Below are 26,380 nucleotides of genomic sequence, written 5' to 3' on the forward strand. Positions count from 1 at the left end.
TATCATGTCATTGTCGATACAAATTAACAACTCAACCTCTAGTGTCTATAGCTCATACAAAAAAAAATCTCCAGCTAAGTTCTTTTTAACCCACATTACACAGTTTTTTTTTTTTTTTTTTTGTTGGAAACATTACACAGTATGTTTGACACTCCACATATACAATGTCTATAGAAGAAAAATAAAGGATTTATGAAGATATAGCTTTTGTAGTTGGGAGTTGAAAGTTGACGCGAAAATACGTAAATAGAAGCCTGCTCAAATCATAGGTGACACGAAATTGTGGCGTACACGTGAAGGGTGGGTGAAGATTTGAAAATATTAAACGTCTTCAACAAAATCTTCTCGGTTTTGTTTATAAATGTAGTGCTTATTAAGAATATTGTTTTAAACTTTGCAAGAACTAATGATTTCTCAAAGATTCCAAAAGGATATGGTTTGAAAGGAGTGCTCTCTATATTCTTTTTCCAAATATGACTACTGTCATACTGATTATACTTTTTCTTCTTCTTCCAATAGTACTAAAATTCAAATACAATCATTAAAATAATATTATTTTCGATTTCTCTAATCTAAAGTTCATACAAAATATTTTATGGGAAAGCTAGATATAAAATAATAAAAGCTCCATATCAAAACTAGAAAGTAATTACCTTTACCAATAAAAACAAAAACTAGAAAGTAATATTTCATGAACACATATATAAAAGCATACATACTCACGACAAAAAATTAAAATAAAATTAAAAAAAAAAGCATACATACACAGTATCAAAGTAAGAAAAGTACAAAAGAAACTAAACTGCGCACGCGCACTGTATCTTTGTTGTGTACATTTTGTCTGAAATATTTATTTTCGCAATAAGACTCACACAAATATCTCCAAGAATAATTAGCCAGAAAGGTTTGTCGTTTTGTGAATAAATTCTAGCTACTGAGTAAAAATTATAGGCTTTTCTGCCTCTTCAACTTTTCTTAATTTGAGATTCTCTAATTTGTAAATTAATATGTGTTCCCTTATCTTTCCTTTTTTTTTTCTCTCTTTTGCCAAATATAAATCAGATTCATTATTCTCAACAAATTTATGGGCTCTTACAAATGGGCCTCCCCAGCAGTGTGTTAAAAGAGTATCAATAGTGAAAACAAGAGAACGTAATCTAGATAGGCCCAACCCAATGTAAGACCAGCATGGATCTCTTTTATTTTTATTTATTTTTCTAAGATCTTTTTAAACAAAAAAAAAATGTAGGTGTTATTATGATCTAACAAATACAAAAAGAGCTAATACTATAAAAATAAAAACAAAGATACTGTGTGTCCTCGACTAGTCCGAATGTAATTTATTTTTGCATAATGTTTTTATTTTATTAGCCGGGAGTTTTACTCCCGGTTTCCTACCAAAAAAAAAAAAAAAAAAAAAAAAAAAACAGTAATATATTAAAATTGGAAATATCTTATTTTAATTACTCACTGTATTAAACTTGAAATTTTTCTCTTCGTTTTTTTACTAGCACTATACATTGATGATCATTTATTGCTCTTTTTTGTAAGAAAAAATAATACTTCAATTTATGGAGATTCATCGTACTTCTTTTAGATAAATCCAAAATCATTATCTATCTTATTATTTTTACAACCCTTTTTTTGACCACCTTGGGTTTAAGCTATTTTTACTAACAATGCCCTTCTTTATAACTAAACAATGAAATGTCATTAAGGTTAATCATGTAATTATATTGTCGGGTCGGTTATAATCTTTTAATTACAACCCGATTGAATATTCTGGATCTAACATTTGTATACTTTGATACGAGGAGAGAAGAGTCATAACTACATCGCATATGAAGACACTTATATTCATCTTTCCTTCTATAACTACAAGCCATTAATGTTTATTAGTTGTTACAAACTTCTCCGTCGAAATTTGTGTAATCAATTCAATATTTAAATACCTTTCTATGTGTGTCTAGATAACACCTCCCCTTATATAATACAGCCAAAAATATAAATTAATTTCAAAATAACATAATATAAGATTGATTTGTCTAAATTCAGAAACAACATTAACAAGGATCCATAACTGCGTCGCATAATGTTAGGGATATATGCCAATCAGATCTTTTCATTTACTGTTACTTTCTATACAATAGTAATTTGCTTTCCAAAAACTTTAAAATTACTTAAACTTGGTCGTAAAGTCAAGCTATATGTTACAAAGTCCTACACCACGAACCCTCTACTATATATATATATGTGTCATGTACTACAAAATTTGGTCGTCAAGTCAAGCAATAGGTTATATTTCCATTCACCACTTCCTCAATTATCCGAAAAACCACAATCCAAAGCAAACTATAGCAGAAGAAATCAGTCACCTTTTTTTTATCAATGATGGTAGCATACCTAAGAGACGTACGTCCCTAAAAAACAGTTTGGAGGGTCCAAGTCAAAGTTTGGAGACTCTTGAATGTATTTTCGCTGATGATAAAGTTAATATCACCTACTTCCTATTTTGTTTATCGCTAATATTTGTTGTCTCTTATGTTTCAAGGTGTTAAAATGGAACAGTCGTTACAAGCACTCACCCTGTCTCAGACTCAAACTACTTAACCTTGAGTAAGTTTCAAAACATTCAGTGTGGTGATCTAAATAAACAAAAATGATATGCAAGACTTCAAGTAAATACCTCTTCTGAGATACTCGAGAGGAGTGAATGCCAGATTGATACTGTAATTCATTCGTCTCTACTATTTTTCATCAGATCAAAGCACGAAAGTCTGATGGAACTACGACAACGGTGGTGGTGGTTTCAACGATATATAGATATTCAGATAGGTGGGGTTAAGTTTAACGCCGGCTAATGTTTGTATAACGCTGTTAACTTATGTTACGTTGTATGTTCGAATCTACCAATGATTAACGAAGAAATTTTAGAGTAAAATTAAATAAACGACGTATTTTTGTTTCAATTTTAAAAACACACTAGAGGATGGCCCGTGCTTTCGCACGGATGATGTTTTTTAAACTAAAGATATAATTGGATTTGTAATAATATTTGGTATTCAATAGTATAGGATAAACATAATAGTCTTGTATATTTTAATTTTAAGTCTATAGAGTTAAATCGCGTGTTGATTTGTATATTTTAACTGTATAGAAAGTAAATAATATATACAATAGTAATTAGGTCTGGTTTTAATATAAGTACGTATATATTATATTTTCCCTAAAACCGTTAAATTTATCAATCACGGACATTACCTCAACGGTGTATAAGAAAATGCAATCTTTTAATATAATTTACAAAAATTGTATATCGGTTGAAAGATAACATAAGTGATATATAACAATTTCATAAATTTGGATAATCTATTTATGAATACCTTATGAATAAAATTTAACTATTGGCAAAAGTATATGATAACTTAATCTGCTAAAATGTTAACAAAAAAGGAAAATATGATAAATATTGTAATTGTAAACAATTTTAATATAAAATTTAATCTTTAATCTACTTGAAATAAGGTAAATTAAATGTTTTAAGTTTGATAATGTACGAAATATTTAAATTTAGAAATATTAATGAAAAACATAAAAAAACTGAGATTTTTCACCTAAACTATTTCCTTAATTGAAAATTATAATACCTATTAAATCTTTTAGATATTCGAAAATAAGATTTAATTCCAAGACCTGATTAAGAGACCTGTTTTAAGAGATGACCAGAATATCTTTCAAAGTAATGCTATTTTAATATTTTAAAATTTAGTTTAAATTAATTAAATGCTTACCAAAATTAAATTTATTATCATTTTTATCTAAAATCGGTTAGTAAAAGAGGTAATATTAGTTGAAATTTATTTCCTTCCTTTTTTCGTTTCTGAAAATGATTTTTTCTTATAAGTTTTTAAAGAAAAAATGTTATCAATCAAATTTTTTATTTCATAAAATGTATATTATTTTTATTCATGGTTAAAAAATATATTAGTTACATAAGATCTTTTAAGATATCTTGCATATCTTATGTTTCAAAAAAATATTTAAGTATATATTTTTCAAATTTATTTTCTCTTTTATAACAATGAAAATAATTTAAGAGTTACAATAAAACCACTAAAATAAATTTTAATTTATTTTAAATTTTATTCCTTAGTAGCCTTACATACACCTTTTGGTTATAAATTTCACATATATTAATTGAAAACTTTAAATTATTCAGGAAATAATGAATACTTATATATATATATTATAAAACTTTAAAAGAAAAGGAGTGCTATTTTTTAATAATAAGTAATTAAATGTTTTCAAAATTAAATTGGATTAAAACCTTTAATACGAAGTTTGTGAATAAAAAAAGATGCACAAATATTAATTTAATTTCTTTTGTTTACTTTAAAAAAATGTTTTAAATATAAATGATTTTAGTTAAATAGTTTAGGAAATATTTAATTCACGTATAGGAATAGTAATGAAGACATAATATATTGAGATTCTTCACCTAATAAATTTCCTTAGATAAAAATTATAATATCTATAAAATCTTTTAGATATTTGAAAATTTAGATTAACGATCAAGATTTAATCTACAAATAAACGATTGCGATAAAATCTTAAATGCATATATATATATATACAATGTAATTTAGAGGAAAATTTTTTAAAAGGAATATTAACCATTTTATTTAACTTTTTTTACATATATGATGATAAGAATTAGGACTAAATAACCTTCGAATGCATACCACGTTTTTTGGGTTTATTGGGGAGGATGTTGTTGATCTTCGTAGTTTTCCCAAAGACCTCAAAATCTCAAGCTACTACATCAAAAAAGTAGATTACAATTAGTTGTTTTAAAAAAATTAAACACAAAAAGTAAAATATTATGAGTAAACATTGATTAAAAACGATATGAAAGCATGTGGTGTGAAAATTTGTATTAGTTCATGCTTTGTTTTGTGAGATATATATTTTGTCTCGCTTTTGAAATGAATGTAAACTAAGAAAACATGGAATGTTTTATATAGGCTGTAAAAACGGGGTAGTTAATATTTTAGAATATTTGGTTTGAGATTTAGTTTTGAAAAGAAATAACTTTATTCAATCTCAATCACTAAATTATCGTGATTTTATTGTTAAATATTAAATATTATATCCGAATATTCCATTTTTAGAAGACTTAGAATAACAAATCATGTTTATATTTAATAGGCGAATTTAATTACCATAAATTAGTAAATTGTTATAAATTAAGATATAATCCGTTGATTTTGCCTAGCATAAATTAATGATTTTGATATAAACGATTTAGATTTAAATGATTAAGGAAATATATACATATTATGGATTTTAAATGATTAAGGAAATATATATTCAAAGAAAATCGAATAGGATAATGATTACTTAATAAATAATTCTTCAATTTTTAATATATAATGAAATGACAAAAGTTTATTTATAAAAATCTTACAAATAAAAAGTTATATTATCAAATGTATTTAAAAATGTTAATATAGATTGATTTGGTTGGTCAAGTTAAAAATTAAAATAGTTTAAAAAGTCAACTACATTGAATATTCCATATTAAGAAAACATGGAATGGTTTCTATTAAAACAAATATTAAAATACTCAATGTTTAAAATTTCGATCAAGATCTTTATAAAATATTTGAAATTAAGAAAATCTTGCCAATTAAGCTAAATTTTAGGCATTGTATCTTACAAATAAAGTTAAATATCAAACGTAATAATTATCTTTCCTGTAATATTGAAAACCAATTTTTTTTTTTTATCAACTGAAAAATGAACGATGGAGATTAAATCTCTAAACCCGATTAACATATCCGTTAGTTAGTTAGATCCGCGTGTTAACCCAGTTAGAAATGATAATTATTTCATTTTGAAACTATAGAGTAAATTCATTGTGTACTTCAGCTTTAATAGTATAGATGTATTAAATATCTAAAAATAAAATTGATAACGAATTTTTCGGTTTTTTCACGTATATTAATACATGATATTTACATAAGATTATGTGGGTATAAGTCTATTTTAAAATTTGAGGCTTAAATTGTTTTTTAATCAATTAAACCCAAACATATCGAACCACATAGATGCCAAAAAAAATACTACAGACTTTGGAATTTGCAACAAAAATATTTAAGAAAGAGCACCTATAATTCTTCATAAACATACAAAACATTTAATTAGATACAAGATACAAACTACATACTAGCTCAATTTAAAATATAATAGAAAAATAGAAACAAATTTAACTTGTGGTATCTCACGAGGCTCACTTCATTCGTTGCCACATCCATGAGAATTAATATATGGACGAAGGGATCATGGCCTCGGCACCATTAGGCATTAGCTATTCTTTTTCCATTATCCTTTGCATTTTTATTCTGTATATTCATTTTTGAGTTGTATAGTTTCATGAATGAAATATAGCAATTTTAATATTACTTTTAAATGTAAAATTGAAAATGTAAAAATAATTTTATTAGTACAATTACATTTTCCAATAGTCAAAACAAGATAAATAACTAAACTTTAAGAACTCCTAAATTCTATAGAAAAACGGGGTAAGATCAATCATGCCCGAATGTATATATACACATACGAATTTTATTTCAAATGTAACTCACATGAAGGAACACACTATGCATGAAGGAATATATTCAGTGGTTAGTTTTATCAAGTCTTACAAATATCAATGTAATTTATTCATATAATTATTTTAAAAAATATAAAAGTCAACCCAAAAAAGTTAGTAAAGATTACATTAATTATTACAAAGACACCAAAATATATACAACATTATAACTTCTATTTTAAAAACAAAAAAATTATCACGGGGTTAATTTTGTAAATACAACAACAAATATATAACATCGTAACATTTACAAATCAAACAAATTAATCACATCAGTGGTTTATTAAAATAAATATAGATCCGTGGTGTGCTATAGGGACATCCGTATATGTAAAATAAAACGGTTATGTTTTTATAATACAAAAAGCATAAAATACTGGTCTCGTGGTGTACCACGGGGTAAAATCTAGTATACTTTATAAACGTAAAAAAGAAAGAAAAAAAGAATTAACTCACAATTATATCTTCTCATTAGATTTTGCTATGATTGTTCTGTTACGATAAAACAGAGTTCCGAACCGTTAGATTTACCCAAAAAAAACTCTGCGATCCTACGGCTCTAAAATCATTAGCCTTGGTCGAAGTCCTCCACACCTACCGTGTTGTATTAGCTCGGGCTTTTTTTCCTCTACAGCAGCAGACTATAATAGTATCATCCTTATCACCGTTGATGATTAACATCGCAACACGATCTGAACCGTCGATTTAAGGTGGACCCTATCTTCGTGGACTTTCCTTGTTGACTTGGAAAATAAAAAACGCATAGAATTGGAAAATTTTCATAAATCATAACTTTAATTAGGTTTTTAATTAAAGATTAAGATTAAATAGAGAGAGAGAGAAGGGGAGTTGTTTTTTTTTTTTTTTTTTGAGTGTTGAGAGAAGAGAGGCTTTGGGAAATCTCCCTAACTGTGTGTTTTTGGTTTTGGTATATTAATACGGCGCGAAGGTGAATGACTCCTAAAAACTTTTTTTTCTTTGATCGATTTCATCTTCTTCTTCTCTAAATATCCGAGGACAATTCTCTTCGTTTTTAAGTTGTTTTTTTTTTCCTTTTTCAGTTCGTTAGAGTTTAGGATCATTCTCAATGAAGCCAGACGTAGTGGAGATCGCTCCTCCTTCTTGCTCGAGAACACTCACACCAACCAAGGTTTGATAATGCTTTTACCCAAATTGAATTGAATTGATTGATTTTTTTATCTGTAGGGGTTAATTTGTTTGACTGTTTAACCCAAAATTCACTGATGTCTTTTTACCTAATCTTAATTCAATTGATTTGGGGGATTGTGCGATCATCATCAATCTGGGTTTACGAGCTTTGTTGATTTATGGGTCTTAGTTAGTGAGTCCATCGTCGTTGATGTGTGGTTTTCTAGGGCTCTTTGTTTTGTTGGCTCATGTGCATTATGTCTTTGTTTGTGAGATTCTCTTTGATTGATCGTGGGTTTTGAAGAGTCGTCTCGGTTATTATTAAGCTTGTAATGTTTCAATGATTATGATCACACTTAAAACTGTAATTGACTGTTCGTGTTCTGTTTCTCTTCATGTTGTTGTCGACTTCTTTTGTTATTTAATGTGTTTTTTTTTTGTCTTCGGTTAGACAATTTCCTCTCTTCTTCTTCTTCTTATCTGTTGGCGCTTTCAATTGTGTGCATAGTTTGGTCTCCATGTTCGTTTGTTGTATTCTTCCAATCCTATGTTTTGATGTGCTTCTTCTGTTCTAGAATCTTTAGAATGGAACTAATCTATATTTTATCTTACTCTGAATTTTGCGTGGCATAATTTCTCCTTGTAGGCTGAAACTCCAGAAGTGATTGATGCGAAGCTATACGATACGCTAAGCGGTGGTGTTCTTAATGGCAGCAATGTTGATCCCAAGAATAAAGGGAAGGCTATAGAGGAGTTTGATTCCCTTTCTTACGATGACCAAGATGATGATTATGTTGCGGTAAGTGTTTGAATTTTCCTTCTTTTCCTTTTTAATGACTTATCCTGTCACAACTAAAAGTTCATGTTTTTCAAAAACAAATTATTCTAGGGGTCTCCTGGCGATGCTTATGGTTACCCTGGATCGTCTCCAGTATCAAATAGTTTGCTTGACCCGGATTCTTTGATTTATGATGACGACTACGACTATGCTGACCAATCTACTTATGAAATGGAGGAGACGGATAACTACTCCATGTATCAAGACCTTTTTGATGCTAAGGATGTGCCGACTGGTGTCGAGGTGTCAATGGATTGGTTTCCAAATTCAGCTGACAAGGAATCAGCGAAAAGCAGCAAATCTTCTCATGATAAAAATGGGAATGTATCAGATGTTACTGCTAGCAGCTCCAAAAAGGCAACAACAGGAGGTGGAATCCACTCTCAGTCTTCTTTCTCTGCTATGGTAACCCATGTTGCTCAACCATGGAATGCTTTGCCGCACAACTCTAAGGGAGTCATACCTAACTCTGCTTATGCCTTGCCACAAAACAGCAAGGGTTTCCAATATCCTGCACCACCTTTCACTCTCGGTTCTGCTTCTGCAACCTCCAAAACGTATTTTTCCAGTCCTTTTCAGCCTCAGACTCCCGATTTAGTAACTGGGGAGGCTCCGGCCCCTGGTCCAGCTTCTTCTGGTTTATTGCTTCCGGTACCTCCATCTACATCCGGTTTAAAAGGTTATGGTGCTCGGCAGAGATTGGGGGAGGTTGTTGCACCTCCAGATCCTTCCAGAGTTAAGAGAAAAATGGAGGATTATCTTTCGACGTATGTGTTTTTCAAAAGATTTGACATTGTCGAAGATTATTCAGACCACCACTATGCTTCTAAGGGATCAACTTCTAAGCAGGTTGCGACCAGATGAGCACTAGTTAATCATTATTCTGCAATGTTTCTTTCGTTGTTCGGGATTTAACTATTTCCTTGCTTTATCAGTATACAAAGGAGTGGGCGAAGAGGATCCAAGAGGAGTGGAAAATTCTTGAGAATGATTTGCCAGGTAAACACGCTGTCTCATACATTAATTTTCATGGCTATCAGCAACTTTCTTACATTCTTTGTTTGCTATTCTTCTTGCAACAGATTTGATATTTGTCAGAGCTTATGAATCTAGGATGGATCTTTTAAGGGCTGTGATTATCGGAGCCCAAGGAACTCCCTACCATGATGGCCTGTTCTTTTTTGACATCTTCTTCCCGGATACATACCCTTCTGTACCACCGGTGAGTCAATTGGAGTTTCTCAAATGGATTTTTTTGTTGTTGTCTCTAAAAGGTTATCTCTTTTGACGTGTGAAATTCCATTTGGTTCTACAAGATTGTTCATTACCATTCTGGTGGGCTAAGAATCAACCCGAATCTGTACAATTGTGGGAAAGTGTGTCTGAGTCTTCTCGGCACTTGGGCTGGTAACCAGAGGGAGGAGAAATGGATCCCCAACAAATCCACAATGTTACAGGTTCTTGTCTCGATCCAAGGTCTAATTTTAAATCAGAAACCTTACTTCAACGAGCCTGGTTACGAGAGGTCAGCGGGTTCTGTAATGGGAGAGAAAAACTCTAAAGATTACAGTGAAAACACATTGATACTGTCTTTAAAGACTATGGTTTATACCATGAGGAGGCCACCCAAGGTAACAAGAAAAACGTCATCCCCTTACATTGTCCCTACAAAAACAAAATGCTTAAAACTTTTGACTAATAATCTTGAGATTGATTTGTTCTGGTGGGTTTTTGAATGCGCAGTATTTTGAAGACTTTGCGTATGGACATTTCTACAGCTGTGCTCACGACGTGTTGAAGGCGTGTAATGCTTATAGAAATGGAGCTCCACCGGGAACTCTGGTGAAGGGGGCTCAAGATGTGGAAGAGAGTAGCCAGAGCAGCTCTGAGAAGTTTAGGACAGATGTGGCTACCTTTGTGGAGACAGTGCTGTTGAAGGAGTTTATTCTTTTAGGTGTGCTCGGTCTCGAAGAGGAGGGAGAAGAGAATGGCACTGAGACTAAAAACGTTGCAGAGAGCAGCAACAGTACCAGATCAAGCTCCAAGAGAGACCGAGTTTCTTCTAGTTGAGTTCGGCTCCTCGTTTTTTTTTTGTTTTTCCTTAGTTTCTCCCTTTCTTACAAATCATGGATCCTCTTCTTTTTCTTTTTAATCTCTCCCTTAACTATGACATAAATCTTGAGACTATTGAGAACTGAGAAGTCACCCTCATATGTACAGTTGCTTCGATCAGTCAGTTTTAATCCCCCAACAAGGTTTGGATATTTTTACGTTTAAGCTTTTGTACCGGGGACACGTAAAGTGTACACGTGGCCATCCAGGTGTCATTCTCTACTAAAAACCCTAAACCCTTGATCTCTCTGTGTGTATGTATATTAGCCGTCTCTGAGCTATCAGTCACACACACACACTTGCGATTAAATATGGCTTCAGTTTCTTCATCATCGGCGGCGAGATCACTCATCCGCGATGGTAGATCAGCGGTGAATCTACTCCTCCGTGCACGTACGGCCAATCTCACTGAGACAGTGCAGAACAGTGGACCGGGCATTCGGTCTCTGCTTCGGGTTAACCAGACTAGCCAATACCCGTTTTTCCGTGCAACATTTCCGGTAATGCAAACCGGTTTGCGTGACGGCGTGGTACAGCAGGAGGACGTTTCGGCGAGAATAGGGAAAATGGAGGCGGCTCATGGAAAGCGAGTGGTGAACAATAACGAGGACGTCGATTCGGAAGAAGAGGAGACAGATTTTGATGAGGATGAGATTGATGACATGGATATCGACGACGATGATGAGTTTGATGAAGACGATGATGAGGAAGAGGAAGAAGACGAAGACGAGGTCAATCACACAAGAAAAAATAAGTAAAAATATAAAAATGCCTCTTAGTTGACTAGTACTTGGCAAAGACTTAAAACCTTCTTGATGGAATTGGTTCTAAAATGAGCATTTCTTCTTGTTTTGTCTCGTGATATTTTTTTTTTCTCACATTCCATTGTTTTAATAAAGTTTGTGGTGTTTGGTTATCGATGTTGCATCTATCCCCAGTAAAAACATTAAGATCCCAAATCGATTATGCTCAAGTCGAGTATTTAGGTTCGTTAAAAACAGATTTTCATTTTTCACCAAACTTTAAGAGCTAATCGCAACAATGAAATTAGATAATTATTTGTTGTGTCTGTGCTTTCATACAAGTTTTATTTCCAAAACTTTAGCTCTGCCACTGCTCTCGGCAGTATGGCACTGACTCTGTTTTTCATCGTGATTTTGGTGAGAGCTAAACCCGGATTGGTAGAGTGCTGCCTAACCGAAATCGGATTTGATTTGACGGTTTAGAGGAGTCGAGTAATTTAAAACGATGTCGTTATGTAATGCGAATAAAGAAGAATGACGTGTCGAGGATAAAATCACCTCTGTTGTGTGTAAGTCATTCGAATTGAATTATCGAACCCCCGTATCTGCCAAAAACTCCTCTACCACTCGCTCTGCTTCAATGGCGTCTTTGCTCGATTCCGTCACCGTGACCCGCGTGTTCTCTCTGCCGATCGCGGCTTCGATTTCATCTGCTTCAGCTGTTCCGTCCGTTTCTGGACGCCGGATTTCTCCCGCCAGGCTACCGGAATTCAGAGGTTTGAGGGCTTCGCGGAGTTTGGTGGTGACTCAGTCGGCGAGTCTGGGTGCGAATCGTAAATCCAGATTCGCTCGTGGTGGAAGAATCGCCTGCGAGGCTCAGGACACCACTGCTGCCGTCGAAGGTATACACAGCTTAACTTCACTCTTCTTCTCGTGATTGATGTGTTCAAGTCCTGATTGTGTGTGGAAATGATTATAGAGAAGCTGTCTCTGGTATTATAAGTTGATGGTTAATCTTAAGTTGATAAGTTTTCCAAATTTAGGAGCCATCTAATTGTGTACAAGTTTATCATGTTTTGTAACTCAATTTGAAAACTTGGATTCTTAGGAACTCATAATGTTTTGGTTAATTTCATTTTGAGGATAGTTTTACAACACCATCTTCTATCAAATTGCTTTGATTCTCGTCTGTTATGTTCTCTGACACTGTGTGATACATAGGGATTAGATCATTGGTTTCTGAAAGTAGAACTCGTAGATCTGAACCTTATAACATTATTTTGGTCGATCTCTCGTTTGAGGACTCAGCTTCTTTGTGCTTGAATTTGTAGTCTGTTTCTATATGCATCCGCGATTCTATTACACTTGGCAATGAACAATGTACTACTATATTGCAATTGACATGCTCGGTATACTATTTTTACAGTTTGTCTCATTTGAGGGATTTATAACTTGTTTGTTTTTTTTTTTGATGGTGCAGTACCAAACCTGTCGGATTCAGAATGGCAAACACAGGTCCTCGAATCAGATGTCCCAGTTCTGGTCGAGTTTTGGGCGCCCTGGTGTGGACCGTGCCGTATGATTCACCCCATAGTTGACCAACTGGCCAAAGATTTCGCAGGGAAGTTCAAATTCTACAAAATCAACACCGACGAGAGCCCAAACACAGCGAACCGTTACGGGATAAGAAGCGTTCCGACCGTGATCATCTTCAAAGACGGTGAGAAGAAAGACAGTATCATTGGAGCTGTGCCTAGAGACACACTGGAGAAAACTATAGAAAGATTCTTGGTCGAGTAAACAACAACAACAACAAAATTCGACTCTATCTATTGTCACTCTCTTTACCTTATCTTCTCTGTTGTAATCTTTTGTAAAGTCTTTTTGAGTTTTTGACTATTATTAATGTTATCGTGGGTCCATTATTGTCTGGTTTAATCAAAAAAATATCCACCGACGCCGATGAGGAGAAGCACAACTCCACGTTGAAGCACATGCCATTGTTCTTCATAAGCTCTAATTCACCGTACAATCTATTCTATGCACTCGCATATGTCTTGAGTAATGTAGGCTTCCGTACTGTTTCATTATGTGTACTGCATAGGACATAGATATATATTAATACACGCGGGTCTATGTAATATATATTATATGTCTTTGTTGTATCACGATTTGTAATCCAATTATGTATACCACGCGAGTTTTTTTTTTAGTGAACTCGATCGCATTAAATACATCAATAGACTAAAACGTATCATTTGAAATACTGTATATAGTTAGATCTCAAACTTTTTACATCACTGAATAATAAAGATACGAAATCCTGTACTAAATATACAGCTAGCTAGATATCAAAAACGTTTGTCAACTGTGCCCATCTTCTTCATTATTTATCACATCTTTCTCCTCTTATGAAATATCCGAACAAAATGTCAATTAGTTACAGTTAAATTACAAGGCACTTCCATTTCTTACCAAATATAGAGCTAAATGTACCATTATTATCCTCAAAATTTAAAAGCTAAAACGGTGTTACTTAATATCTTTCTATGATGAACATATCAGTAATATTATGCAAACCACTAAAATAAACAGATTTAGATATATGACATTAAGTGTTACTATAATATTTCAACTAGGAAGTTTTGTTCCCTGTGTTTAGACCTATATAATCAATTATTAGAGAATTTTCAAGAGCTATATAAAAAAATAAGGATCCAACTAAGAAAGATAACGAACACATGCATAAGATTGTGGTGCATGTAAGTGAAATAAGTCGTAATAATCACCGACAAAACGCGTTATTACGTATTAGATCCTTTATAAAACGAGTCCAAATGTTTTCCTTCTTCTTCAAGCAATCACTTGTGATCTCAACCTCCTTTGTTTCATCAAGAAAGATATCTACTTATCTAAAACATCTGATAAAAATATCTATGGAGATGAAGGGAAAATATTTGGTAACTGTTATTCTCTTGATTGGTACGTTAAGTGTGGGGATGTGTTCCAACCGTTGGATAAGAGCTCATGCAACGTATTACGGTGTTAATGATAGCCCTGCTTCACTTGGTAATAAGTTCATTAAACTATAAGTTTAATATACTCTTGTTTCTTACTTTAGTATCTTTGTATAGTAAGTATTAAATTTTTAAACAAATTTATAGGAGGAGCTTGTGGATATGACAATCCGTACCACGCCGGATTCGGAGCCCACACGGCGGCCCTAAGCGGTGCACTATTCAGAAGCGGTGAGTCATGCGGTGGGTGCTACCAGGTGAGGTGTGACTTCCCCGCAGATCCTAAGTGGTGTCTCCGAGGAGCTGCCGTGACGGTGACGGCTACAAACTTTTGTCCATCAAACAACAATAATGGTTGGTGCAATCTCCCTCGCCATCACTTTGACATGTCCTCACCAGCTTTCTTCCGCATCGCACGTCGTGGTAACGAAGGCATTGTTCCCGTCTTCTATCGCCGGTAACATATTCAAAATTTTCAACGCTTATTTAAGAGTTACTAATGGTGGTTATATTTAAGTATCAAAAGAGTGCTAGCTAGCTCAAGTTTTTGTTTAAACGTTAAAAAGCTTGTAAGAAGTAATTAAATCTTGAAAACATTATAGGGTGGGATGCAAGAGAAGAGGAGGCGTGAGGTTTACGATGAGAGGGCAAGGTAACTTCAATATGGTAATGATCTCAAACGTTGGTGGTGGTGGCTCGGTGAGAGCGGTAGCAGTACGCGGCTCAAAGGGAAAAACTTGGCTTCAGATGACCCGTAACTGGGGTGCTAACTGGCAGAGCTCTGGTGATCTCCGGGGACAAAGACTCTCCTTCAGAGTAACTCTTATTGACCGTAAAACGCTGACGTTTTTGAACGTTGTCCCTTCTTCTTGGTGGTTTGGCCAAACCTTCTCCTCTCGGGGACGCCAATTTGTCTGAATATATCAGGCCAAAACATCAAACATTGTCATCGTTTTACGAATGTTGGACTGGTTTCAATTCTTTGCTCTTTAAGTCTTTATCATGAACTTGCCCTTGTTTTAATTGGGCAATGTTCTTTTGCATTTCTTCTTTATTGTTAAATAATTTTCAGTCATGCTTAATTTTATTTAACCAATGGTTTTCTCATTATGTAATGAAGCATTCTCAACAAGATAAAAGAGGTTTCCTGAATTATCATGAAAAAACGGAAATAACATTTTTAAGTTCATTTGTCAATATAACTATCAAATCTAATCTTCACAAAACACAAATTAATATGTTACACGTAACTTGAATTAATTCTGACCTTTTTTTTTTCTTCCAGTGAAATAATTCTTCCCTACAGAAAGATAAAAGAAAAATATACGAAAAACAGAGCAATAAATATACAAAAAGAAAATTGAAAAAAACAAGGTGCTTGGCCCATGCTTTTTCTGCTACCTTTCCTCTATATTCTCGAAGAGTTGATTTTTCAAATACACAATAAATATACTTTCAAAGTTAAATAAAAGCTATCATTAATTTTTTTTGTATCTCCCAATTGCAAGAATTTGTTAATGAGGTTAATAAAAAATAGAACTATGAATACAACAAAATTTCCTCGCAACTATGATGGTATTCACACCACATTGACACATTCAGTAATATATCACTAGACTGGTGTAAGCCTTTTAATAATATTAGTATTATAAATCACAAAGCTGTTTTCTTTTAGTCATCAATTTCTACACCATAACTATGGTCCTTTCTTAAGTTCATGTTTTAATAATGTAGTAACAAAGAAAAAAGTGGAATCATTGTCATTTTTTTAATGAAGTGGATGGCGTTACACAGTTGCAGATCTCACAGTGAGAGAATAAGAACAAAAGAAAAGCTTGATTTTAAATCTAATACAAAACCACAGGAGAACAAAGATTTTAAAATGGTCAAAAAAATCTCAAAGCACATCAGAACCGGACATGGATTCTTTTCATGTTCCACGGATGATAGATTGAACAGAAACCATTTAATTTTATCTTTTACCAAAAAGAGAAAAATCACTTTTTTTAATACACAAATCCAATTCAAATGACATAAGTACCCTCCTCCTATTGCTTTCACACTCTCTTCTTGAACAATGGAACACAGAGAAAGAGAGAAGAGAGAGAGAAGACACACTTTAGTCTTTTAGTAAAGGTTCTCTCTGTGTTCTCTCCGCACTTCCTGTTTTTGGACTTGAGGGTTTCCCAGACTGTGAAGAAACAGAGCTGTGGCAAAGATGAGGGGACCTTTGGGAGCTGTGATTGGAAGATATACTTCAAGTGATGGGAGTGTTGCAAATGATGGGATCATCAAGCACAATAGAAAGTGTAGAGATATTACGTTTCTCGTCATCTTCATTGCCTTTTGGGTTTCAATGATTGTCAATTCCAGCTTTGGTTTCAACCAAGGTAACCCATTAAGGTAAGATTTGATATGGATTTTGCTCGAAAACCTCTTTGGACAATATAAAGCCTCGTCTTTCGTTTGTTCGTCTGTTTCCTCCTAAAACCTCTAATGGGGTTTTCAATTCTTCCTCTATGTTTTTGCTAGTCGTCGCTGCTTATACCTTTTGTTATGCCAAAGGTTGTACCTTTATAGTACTATTTGTAGAGTAAAGTAGAGATTTTTCTTCTTCTTGGTGTTCTTTAGAAAAGAGATTTGGTGTGTGCCTTGAAGACAGTTTGAACTTGATTTTGAAAAGCTTAAACCGTTATTCATTATCCAGTTGCGCTGATTGTTCCATGGATTGTGTTATGTTAATAAAAATCGTCATTGGTGATGTCTTATATGAACTGTTCTTGCAGACTCACATATGGATTGGACTATGAAGGCAATGTGTGTGGTAGCAAGCATCGTCACCGTGACCTTACTCAACTTGAGCTTAGATATTGGTTAAACCCTAACCAAGTATATGAAAGTGGTTTGAAAGATGGGGAACTCAAATTGGCTAATGCTAGGACTATTTGTCTCTTAGATTGCCCTGCACCTTCAGATGATACTCTCAACTGGGTCTGTGACTATCCTGACGGCGAGATTCGTCTCAAGATGAATGATTGGATCGACAGAAATTATGATTACTTTGAATTTCTTACTCCAGAAATGAGGAATTCCTCTCTTCAGCTTCAGGGTCCTTGTTACCCTGTAATCTTCCCTAGTGTGAATGGTAAGAGTGCACTTATATATGCACAAAGCGTAGTCTTTTTATTTTTTTACTTTATATTACCTATGTGTAACAAATTTTGTTCTTTAATTCTTTAGTATATTGGAGCTGCCAGTACATTGCTCGTGCTTCAAATTCATCTTTGCGCCACTGGCAGCAGATGGGTGGTGTGAATATCCAAGAGGACATGATCATAGACAAATCGATTCGAAGGTCAATGAATTCTCGAGCCTCGGTTCTTAAGGTTAGAATGATCCTCATCTCTATTAACATGTAATCATATCCTTGAAATGATGAGTTTGAAGAATGCTCTAAGCTTTTGTTGGTTGTGCTATCACAGCGTTATGTAGCTGACATTGGGAAGTCATGGCCAGTATTGATCGTTTCTGGAGGCCTTGTCCCACTGTTTCTATCCATTATTTGGCTGCTTCTAATTCGACATTTTGTTGCCGCCATGCCCTGGATAACTGTTGTCCTTTTCAACATGCTCTTAATATCAGTTACAATATTCTATTACTTAAAAGGTTGTTTAAGAAATCAAACTTCTACTTTCTGTCTCTGTGTTTCAAGACATCTGGATTCAATATGCTTATTCCGCTTTGTATCCTTTGTAGCTGGCTGGATAGGAAATGATGCTGTAACACCTATTATTGGCGAGCATGACCCATATTTTCATGTGTATGGTCGAGTAAGTTAACACTCCTGCGTTACACCTTAAATTCCCTATATTATGAGACCATTAGTCCCATTCTTTTCCAAGCTTATTTGCGTTTGCTTGTTCCCAGGAGCTGACTCATGTCCGTGGAGTTGCCATTCTGATGACTTTTATCTCAGTTGTTGCTATCCTCACTTCAATCGCCATCATCCGCCGAATTCTAATGGCAACATCAGTCCTCAAGGCGAGAATTACTTTCTTAGTAATTTGCTTGCTAATTTGGTTTTTGCTAGAAAGGTCATTTTGTTGTGTACTTGTGATATCCAGGTAGCTGCTAAAGTAATCGGAGAAGTTCAAGCGCTGATTATATTCCCAGCTATACCGTTTGCAATGCTCGCGATATTCTATATGTTCTGGATATCAGCGGCTCTCCATCTATTCAGTTCTGGTCAAGTTGTTCAGAACAACTGCAACAACACTAACTGCTGCGCTTATGATCTCGTGTTAAAGAAAGTGAATTGTGAACGTTGTTGCGGTTACAGCATACGTTACACTCCTCACATCACCATTGCTATATTCTTCCACCTGTTTGGTTGCTATTGGGCCACACAGTTCTTCATTGCATCTTCTGCCACTGTGATTGCTGGCTCTGTTGCCTCCTATTATTGGGCTCAAGGGGAAGCATCGGTTAGCTAACATTTTCTAGCAAAATATATGAAGCTGACCATTATTATTTGTTATCATGTAATGATTGGGGTTTTATTGCTGAACAATGCAGCCAGAGATACCATTTCTTCCTGTTTTCGCCTCAATGAAGCGGCTTGCACGCTACAACCTAGGATCTGTGGCTCTTGGTTCACTCATTGTCTCTTTTGTGGAGTCTGTTCGATTCATTCTCGAAGCAATTCGTCGGAGAACAAAAGTAAGCGGGACCATACCTGATCACTGGTTTTGGAGAATGGCACATTACACTTCACGTGGCTGTCTCAAAAGCGTGGAGTGGACCATTAAATCAGTTAACCGTAATGCCTACATAATGGTAACAGAAACTCTCCTCCTTTTAGCAGAACAAAGCCCATTTCTTTGAACTATTTCTTGATAAGTTGTCTGTCCCTTGGTGTCTTTTCAGATTGCTATAACAGGGAAAAGCTTCTGCAAATCATCTGCAATCGCGACAGAGTTGATCATAAGCAACATTATGAGGATAGGGAAAGTTAATGTGATAGGAGATGTTATATTGTTTCTAGGAAAGCTATGTGTGAGTCTCTTCAGTGCTCTCTTTGGATTCTTGATGTTGGATTCACACAAGTATCGGTCTTCGCACAACAAAGTCTCATCCCCGCTATTACCTGTTTTGGTAAAACCTTTTCCTTACCCTCTAGACTCGATTGTTAATACAAACAGATGTTTCTTGAGCTTGAATCGGTTTGCTTGCGACTCTTTGCACAGGCATGTTGGGCTTTGGGGTATATTGTGGCGACACTTTTCTTTGCGGTGGTTGAGATGTCGATAGATACAATCATTCTCTCCTTTTGTCAAGACTCAGAGGATAATCAGGGGAATGCTCAGCATGCGCCACCTCTTCTGCTTGAAACTTTAGATAGCAATCAGGAGGAAGAGACTCAGAGACTTACCCACTGATAGATCCATACTGTATAAGTTTTGTTTCTTCTTTGGTTGGCCGGTTTATATGGTTTTAAAAGTGGCATCTTTATCTCTAAAACATTATAAGAATATTGTAATGTCAGATGGCTCTGAAACCAAAAATCATAATTTTGCAAAATGCCTCTTTCTTTGATTACAATTACAAATTTATAAAATGAGGCAAAAAATATGAGCCAATGATTCTTATTTCTTGGCAAAACTCAATTTCTTGGGGTCAATCTCGGCAACACGAATCATCATCACGAGGCCATTATCTTCTTCAGTCCAAGCAATGGAATCTCCCTCCAGCAGCTTCACGATATGCTAAGAAAACAATATAAATAGAAGTAACTTCAAGTGTATTTCAGAGATGAAGACTATTTCTTTTCTGAGATGAAAACAGATGAGTAAAAATAGTACCCTTCGTTTGCTCTTCAAATCTTCCTTCTTGTTGCCCAATGTGACTCTGAGGTACTTGAAAGCTAAATCAGAAGTATAATACAAACTCATCAAACAGATTAGATTTGTTTCGGTTTTAAGAGAGGAATTTAACACCTTACATGAAATGCCAGAGAAGCAAATAAGTTGCTGCTTGAGAAGACGAAGAGCTTCCTTAGCTTCGTGTTCGTTCACATTCACTGTCACTACCTCGTCTTCCTTGTAAGTCGAATCATCGTCTTCCCTATAAGCATGGTTTTGAATTTTATCAACTCTTCTTGCCAATGGGGTATACAGAAGAAATCGACAGTACAGGAATGATAATAAATGGACTTAGGAATTAACCGACTTGACTTCGATAATTTTTGCTATAGATTTGTCATCCTCTTCTCGAGCTTTTTGTCCAAAAAAGTGTCCCTTTATATTGTAGAAGATGTAAAAAACAATGTTATATAGAGCACAAGAAATTGATCACTTTGGACCAAAAAAATCCTTTCCAAATTGTACCTTCTCCACGAGTCTACGTGCTCGCTCGAGTTCTCCTATAGAGAATGCTTCTGCAGCCTGCCAAAGAGGACGAGGTTTTAGTTATGCAACCATCACATCATAGCAATCATATAGCCAATGCTAACACATGGCATGGTATCAGGAAAATAAATCCTTATTATAATCTCATAAGCTTACAGCTCCGTAATATTCTTTCATCTGATTCCAGTACTCATGTACTGCTTTACGATGTGCCCTAAATTCATTTTCATCATCTTCATCTATCAAACGAAAAAAATTGATAGTTAAGAAGAATCTTGAGAAACTAGAGAATAATCTCAAAATATGAAAAGGTACCTTCTTTAGACTTATGTGGCGATTGTTTCACAACAACTACTCTCTCTTGAAAAGGGTCTTCCAGAGGTTTAAAAACAGGACGACCAGTAACTCTTGCTCTCCTTTCTCTGAATCTTCGAGTTAGTTTTGGTTCTTCTTCGTATCTTTCCGCACCTGAGAACAAAGCTTCTAAAATTTCCTTTTCAAGACCAGTATTGTCACTGCCTCCTTCCTGTGAACCAGTAAAGGTTCTTGCACCGTCACTGCATCATAGCAAAAAGCAATTTGAATAGGAAAAATATAAAGGACTCCCAAGGGAAGGGTTCAATACAAAGATTGACTAGAAGAACTGAAGAAGCGTGCCTCTGAGAAAATTCTTGGAGTTCCACTTGGTTGCGAGATGTAGATCTCTGTCTTTGAGGATAAACTTTTGGCATCTTTAAGAAGAGGGGATCAAACCAACAGAGTCAGACTTAGAAAAAGACGTTATTCGAACACAAAGACCAAACTGAAAGTCATAGCAAAAGCTCTCAACCTCACTGGAAATTCCACCATCAGCATACTTCTTGGCATCAGACAAGCCAATCAGTTTCTCCGTACTCTGCAATGTAAAAAAGGATATAGTGTGGATGCCAAAAAAAGAAGAAGCAGCAAAAAAATCCAAAGGCAGGCTCTATGAAATACTTACAAGAGCCATATGAAAAAAACTAAGAGATACCACTAACAATCAAGTGATAAAAAATTAGAGGCGACCGTGGGTATGAATAGTCAGCTTCATCTCAAATTTTTGTCAGTATTAGTGCCAAGACTGAGAAAAGGATTGTCAAAGTAGATCAGGGGTATATTTGCAATTAAAATAGATAAAGTAGTAGCTCAAATTAAGAGTGATGCAACTATAGATCACAGGTATAATTAAGCTGATGGTCATCTTGATGAGCTACAAGGTATGTGGAAAATGTAATATAATTCAGCCAAGAAAAGGTAAAAACATATTATAATATTTAGGAAAATAATATAGTGAACATTACTTTTCAATAATACAAAAGTAATGTGCAAAAGCAAAACGCTGTTAAAGAAACGAAAATACATTACTTTCAGAGCTAAGGGAATCGGCTTACCTTCATCACATCATATCCGCATACGCCTGATAATTTTGGTGGAAAAGCAGATTAAGTTTAGCAGCTAGGGTCACTAATACCATATCCAAGAAGAAAAAAGATGTCAAGGTAATCAAGTAAAGCTAGAGTATGCTTACCAAGAACCTGGTGAATGACATCTTGGCTAGCTTGAAAGCCTTCTCCAAGCATCTTGATAATGAATTCCTCAACCTCAGTTGGAGGCCTGTTTATCTTTGGCTCGTTACTTTTTGGCATTTCTTCACTCCATATCTCCGTTTCTGGAATATCCCTTGAGTCTATCTTCATTGGCTTAGTTGCTTCTCTGGGAGCATTTGATATTGGCCGGGTTCTAGCATACTCCTTATTGATAACACTTGAAACAGTACCACCAACTGATATAGAATTTTTCTTCGGCCTCCGTACTTTGGCTTTGTTATCCTCTTGTGGTCGAACTTCCTTAGGAACATAGACCTGAGTTGGTTTTGAGGTTGCTATCTTCATTTCGACTTGGTCACTTTGAGGCGTCTTTTCAGTCATTGCAGAGAGAATCTCACCAGCCACATCGACATTCTGGCTTGCTTGGTTGTACGTAGCCATAATGACATCAAGAGAAAAACGAGAACCAAAAGCTTCGAGAAGCCCTTGAAAACTTCTTGAATCAGGATCACTGTGCGAAGAGCTTGCAATTGTTGACATTACTCCTTCTAATTCACATTGCAAAACGAATGGCTCCGTTAGCAAACAGAAGCTATGCAAAAATGTACAATGCTGAATGAAAAATCTTCCCGATATTACAACCAGAATGTTATGCATTCAAAGCTGCAAAAAGCAAGTTCAATTCATCTTCCTAATAACCATCACTGACTAGGAAAGCGAAAGAAGAACATGGCTTGTAATTATTCTTCAAAAAGGACAATACTTTCAGCTTAGATTCAGACTTAAATCTCTACTCCTAGTCTCATACAGAAAATTGCATCGAACAAACACCTGGCAGGCATCATTTCTGCGACCTAAGTAGATAAATGGAATTGCGAACAGCACATTTCACTCTACGCAAGCCATTCAATGATCGATCTTTTCTAAGTTCCGATGGAATAACACAACACTGAAACAAATCAATGGAATAGTGATATAGCAAAGGGAAGTATGTGGCACAATTAGGGAAACACACAATCAAAGCGAATAATGTGAAACCTACCAGTAAAAAAGAAACGAAAAAGAAAGAATATTTTCATAAAAAAGAGCCAACTCGAACTCGTTTCGAAACCGCATTACGCCATAGATAAGACCTCGTTTCCAACAATCAGCAATGCGAATAGAAAGAAATAAGTAAAAGTAAGAGTGCGCTTACCGAAATCGATGTAGCCGGAGCCGTAAAGAGAGGGTTCTTTTAATCGAGAATCTAAATTGCTTTCGAAAAGATCGCAACTTGTGGAATCGCCCCGAGAAGGAGAAAAAACAGAATAGAATTTTGCAGAAGAAAAATAGTCAAGTAGGGAGATGCCTTATTAGGTGCATGAGAGGAGAAGTGAAGCAAAAAGCAAGCGCCTTTGCTTCGTCCAACTCCGCTGTTTACAAGAAAGTGACAATCTTTTTTTTGTTCTTTTGTTTTCTATAAAGTTTGAAAATGCAAGAGCCAAATTGCCAACAAACATTTAACATTTTTGAGTCGATAAGGTACACATTACATTTGCGAATGTTATTGAGAATTTTACAGAATGCTATTGAAGAAGAGAAAACGATAAGTGTGATTTTTGAATACTTGAAGACTAATAGTCAAGTTTCATATATTGTTGACTAATCCTCCATAAGTTTTTTTCTCATTAAAATATCACTCCTTGTTTTGTATTTTACAAATTAGCCCCTTTTTTTTTAATTCATTCCTCGTTCCTTCTTCTTCCTCTTCCTCTCACCAGTCATTTTCTCGATTCTCACTCTTCCGGTCGCCGACTAATTTCTGGTAAGCTCACACTCCTTATGCTCATAAATAGTTCCTTGATCTACGCTACGACCAATTCCGAAAAATTTGCTCTTTCTCTTATTACTTCTTTCTCCAGGTTATATATATAGAATTGGGTTTATCTCTAAAATCTCCGATACTTAGCAGAGCTCTTCAGGATTTCGAGTTTGATTTGATGTTTTGAAATCATGAATTTTGCTTTTCCAGTGGTTAAAACTAGCTTTGTTTGCTGAGAAAAGTATGGGATCGAGAGGATTTATTAACGATAAGTGGTCAATGAGGATTTTATGGGGTTGTGCAATCGGCAGTGCCATTGGTATGGTCGTTTCCCACATTTCTGATATTAGAGATTTTGGATTTTTGTTTCTCAAATTCATGAGCTTTTGGTTTCTCTGAGACACCCTTTTTAAACCCACAAATGTGAAGGTTTATACATGGTTGCTGTAGAAAGACAAACTCAGAACAGGGCTCGTGCTATGGCTGAGGGTTTGAGAGCTGCAGAATCACAAGGTGATGGCGATAGTGTCTAAGTCTATCTATCAAGTAGTGCTCAGTTGAGTTTTTTGTTGTTTTGTTTTTGTTATAATGGCTGCTTCTTCCAAGATTGTGTTGATGTAGTTTCTGAAACTTGGATAGTAGAAGTTGCTAAACATACAATTTGTGTTGTGGAATAAAGGTTCTTTCTTTCGCCTGTCATGCTATGTGTGTGAATCGATTTTTTATGCGCATTTTCAGCAAGGCATCTTGCGTTTACCGGATGTGTATTCTCTTAAGTAAAAGTCTCCCCTCCTATAAAAGCATGAGGGATCATTCATCCGAAATGTACAGCAGGATTAACTTATTACATAGAAATAATGGCACTGGGACACCAAGGCAAATGCTTTGGGTTCGTCCTCTTACTATGCTTCTTCAGTTCAACTTTCGCACGCAGGATTCTGAAGGATCTCCCTATGATGGAGCCAAGCCAGTTAGATCTAAACAATGCAATGAAGCCTGGGATGGATGTGCCACACCCAGCCCATGAGGTACGACCTGAGCACAAAGTCAAGCCTGACACTAAACTGCAGTACATGTCGGGTGTATCAGAAAATCCTGAGCACAAAGTCAAGTCTGACCTTGAACTTCAGTTAATGTCCGGTGTATCAGAACATCCCGAGCACAAGGTCAAGCCTGACCATAAACTGCAATCCATGTCCGGTGAATTAGAACATCCTGAGCACAAGGTCAAGCCTGACCATAAACTGCAGTCCATGCCTGGTGAACCTAATGAACCAGATGATCCTGACCACACAGTTAAGCCTGATCAGATAATGCAGACCATGGTGAATGAACCGGATCCTGACCACACAGTTAAGCCTAATCAGATAATGCAGACCATGGCGAGTGGACTAGAAGATCCTGACCACACTGTAAAGCCTATGGGGTATGGTGTAGGTAGGGGTTATGGAAGTGGTGGCTCTGGTGTTGGGTATGGTGTTGGTTATGGCAGTGGAGGCAGTGGATTTGGGGAAGGAATTGGCTCTAGTGGAGGCAGTGGCTTTGGAGAAGGAATTGGCTCTAGTGGAGGCAGCGGCTTTGGTGAAGGAATTGGGTATGGTGGTGGTTCAGGTATTGGCATTGGAGAAGGAATAGGATCTGGGTCTGCCCAACCCAATTGTGGTCCTATAACGGGAGCTCCAGGTAGCGGATTTGGTGAAGGCATTGGACAAGGTAGTGGTCCAGGTGAAGGGATTGGTATCGGTATTGGACAGGGCTCTAGTGGTGGACCAAGTGTAGTTGTCCCAGGCACAACAATCCCTCCCATAGTGGTTCCAGGCGCACAGATTCCAGGCTTTGTGATTCCAGGAGTAACAGTTCCTGGTTACGGTTCTGGCTGCCAAACAGGTGGCTGCAATCCGAATCCACCACACTACTATAACCCACCAAGCTGTCCCCATTGCCCACCTTTCACCTCCGGACAAGACAAGCACATGTCAGACAAAGGAACCATGACCGAAGCTCTTGCACCAACTTCACTGGAGATGCATGTCTAAGCTAGCTTCAAGTGTCCTTGAAACACCAGTTAAATAAATCTCTCATAATGAAAT

General features: G+C 35.5%; 8 protein-coding genes across 12 annotated transcripts; 7 read left to right on the forward strand and 1 right to left on the reverse strand.

Annotated features, from left to right (window-relative positions):
- The first annotated feature begins 7,509 nt into the window (after positions 1-7,509).
- LOC17891928 (probable ubiquitin-conjugating enzyme E2 25) lies at positions 7,510-10,912 on the forward strand. The gene is made up of 8 exons (XM_006297171.2): positions 7,510-7,604; positions 7,717-7,805; positions 8,451-8,603; positions 8,694-9,491; positions 9,578-9,641; positions 9,725-9,864; positions 9,959-10,273; positions 10,386-10,912. Exons 2-8 carry the CDS (start codon positions 7,743-7,745, stop codon positions 10,710-10,712), a joined length of 1,860 nt encoding a protein of 619 aa, XP_006297233.1. The 5' UTR covers positions 7,510-7,604; positions 7,717-7,742; the 3' UTR covers positions 10,713-10,912.
- Positions 10,913-10,996: 84 nt separating this feature from the next.
- LOC111831600 (pheromone-processing carboxypeptidase KEX1) lies at positions 10,997-11,634 on the forward strand. The gene has a single exon (XM_023786444.1). It carries the CDS (start codon positions 11,066-11,068, stop codon positions 11,510-11,512), a length of 447 nt encoding a protein of 148 aa, XP_023642212.1. The 5' UTR covers positions 10,997-11,065; the 3' UTR covers positions 11,513-11,634.
- Positions 11,635-12,072: 438 nt separating this feature from the next.
- Positions 12,073-13,422, forward strand: LOC17893389 (thioredoxin M4, chloroplastic). Its single transcript, XM_006298559.2, has 2 exons — positions 12,073-12,399; positions 12,978-13,422. Exons 1-2 carry the CDS (start codon positions 12,138-12,140, stop codon positions 13,295-13,297), a joined length of 582 nt encoding a protein of 193 aa, XP_006298621.1. The 5' UTR covers positions 12,073-12,137; the 3' UTR covers positions 13,298-13,422.
- Positions 13,423-14,392: 970 nt separating this feature from the next.
- Positions 14,393-15,479, forward strand: LOC17892111 (expansin-A12). Its single transcript, XM_006298328.2, has 3 exons — positions 14,393-14,566; positions 14,662-14,971; positions 15,117-15,479. The coding sequence occupies exons 1-3, from the start codon at positions 14,434-14,436 to the stop codon at positions 15,430-15,432; spliced, it is 759 nt and encodes a 252-aa protein (XP_006298390.1). The 5' UTR covers positions 14,393-14,433; the 3' UTR covers positions 15,433-15,479.
- Positions 15,480-16,588: 1,109 nt separating this feature from the next.
- LOC17891363 (choline transporter protein 1) lies at positions 16,589-20,094 on the forward strand. Its single transcript, XM_006299519.2, has 10 exons — positions 16,589-16,917; positions 17,301-17,659; positions 17,755-17,900; positions 17,997-18,180; positions 18,271-18,344; positions 18,442-18,555; positions 18,639-18,998; positions 19,090-19,350; positions 19,441-19,668; positions 19,761-20,094. Exons 1-10 carry the CDS (start codon positions 16,733-16,735, stop codon positions 19,950-19,952), a joined length of 2,103 nt encoding a protein of 700 aa, XP_006299581.1. The 5' UTR covers positions 16,589-16,732; the 3' UTR covers positions 19,953-20,094.
- Positions 20,069-24,087, reverse strand: LOC17892779 (putative nuclear RNA export factor SDE5). 5 transcript variants are annotated; one of them, XM_023786279.1, is made up of 12 exons: positions 23,685-24,087; positions 22,471-23,037; positions 22,334-22,359; positions 21,751-21,816; positions 21,579-21,652; positions 21,237-21,478; positions 21,078-21,160; positions 20,901-20,957; positions 20,743-20,810; positions 20,516-20,637; positions 20,376-20,437; positions 20,069-20,267 (listed from the first exon to the last, which is right to left on the reverse strand). In XM_023786279.1, exons 2-12 carry the CDS (start codon positions 23,027-23,029, stop codon positions 20,160-20,162), a joined length of 1,467 nt encoding a protein of 488 aa, XP_023642047.1. In that variant the 5' UTR covers positions 23,030-23,037; positions 23,685-24,087; the 3' UTR covers positions 20,069-20,159. The 5 variants fall into 5 exon arrangements, with proteins under 5 accessions (XP_023642047.1, XP_023642046.1, XP_023642049.1 ...); XM_023786278.1 differs by having other exon boundaries at positions 20,069-20,279; XM_023786281.1 differs by having other exon boundaries at positions 20,376-20,421; positions 20,511-20,637.
- A 115-nt stretch (positions 24,088-24,202) lies between these two features.
- LOC111831577 lies at positions 24,203-24,989 on the forward strand. The gene is made up of 3 exons (XM_023786284.1): positions 24,203-24,293; positions 24,501-24,609; positions 24,720-24,989. The coding sequence occupies exons 2-3, from the start codon at positions 24,534-24,536 to the stop codon at positions 24,821-24,823; spliced, it is 180 nt and encodes a 59-aa protein (XP_023642052.1). The 5' UTR covers positions 24,203-24,293; positions 24,501-24,533; the 3' UTR covers positions 24,824-24,989.
- A 95-nt stretch (positions 24,990-25,084) lies between these two features.
- LOC111831576 (aspartate, glycine, lysine and serine-rich protein) lies at positions 25,085-26,349 on the forward strand. The gene has a single exon (XM_023786283.1). The coding sequence runs from the start codon at positions 25,148-25,150 to the stop codon at positions 26,324-26,326; it is 1,179 nt and encodes a 392-aa protein (XP_023642051.1). The 5' UTR covers positions 25,085-25,147; the 3' UTR covers positions 26,327-26,349.
- The last annotated feature ends 31 nt before the right edge of the window (positions 26,350-26,380 follow it).

This window comes from Capsella rubella, unplaced genomic scaffold (genome assembly GCF_000375325.1).
Source record: "Capsella rubella cultivar Monte Gargano unplaced genomic scaffold, Caprub1_0 scaffold_3, whole genome shotgun sequence".
In the NCBI taxonomy this organism is placed as follows: Eukaryota; Viridiplantae; Streptophyta; class Magnoliopsida; order Brassicales; family Brassicaceae; genus Capsella; species Capsella rubella.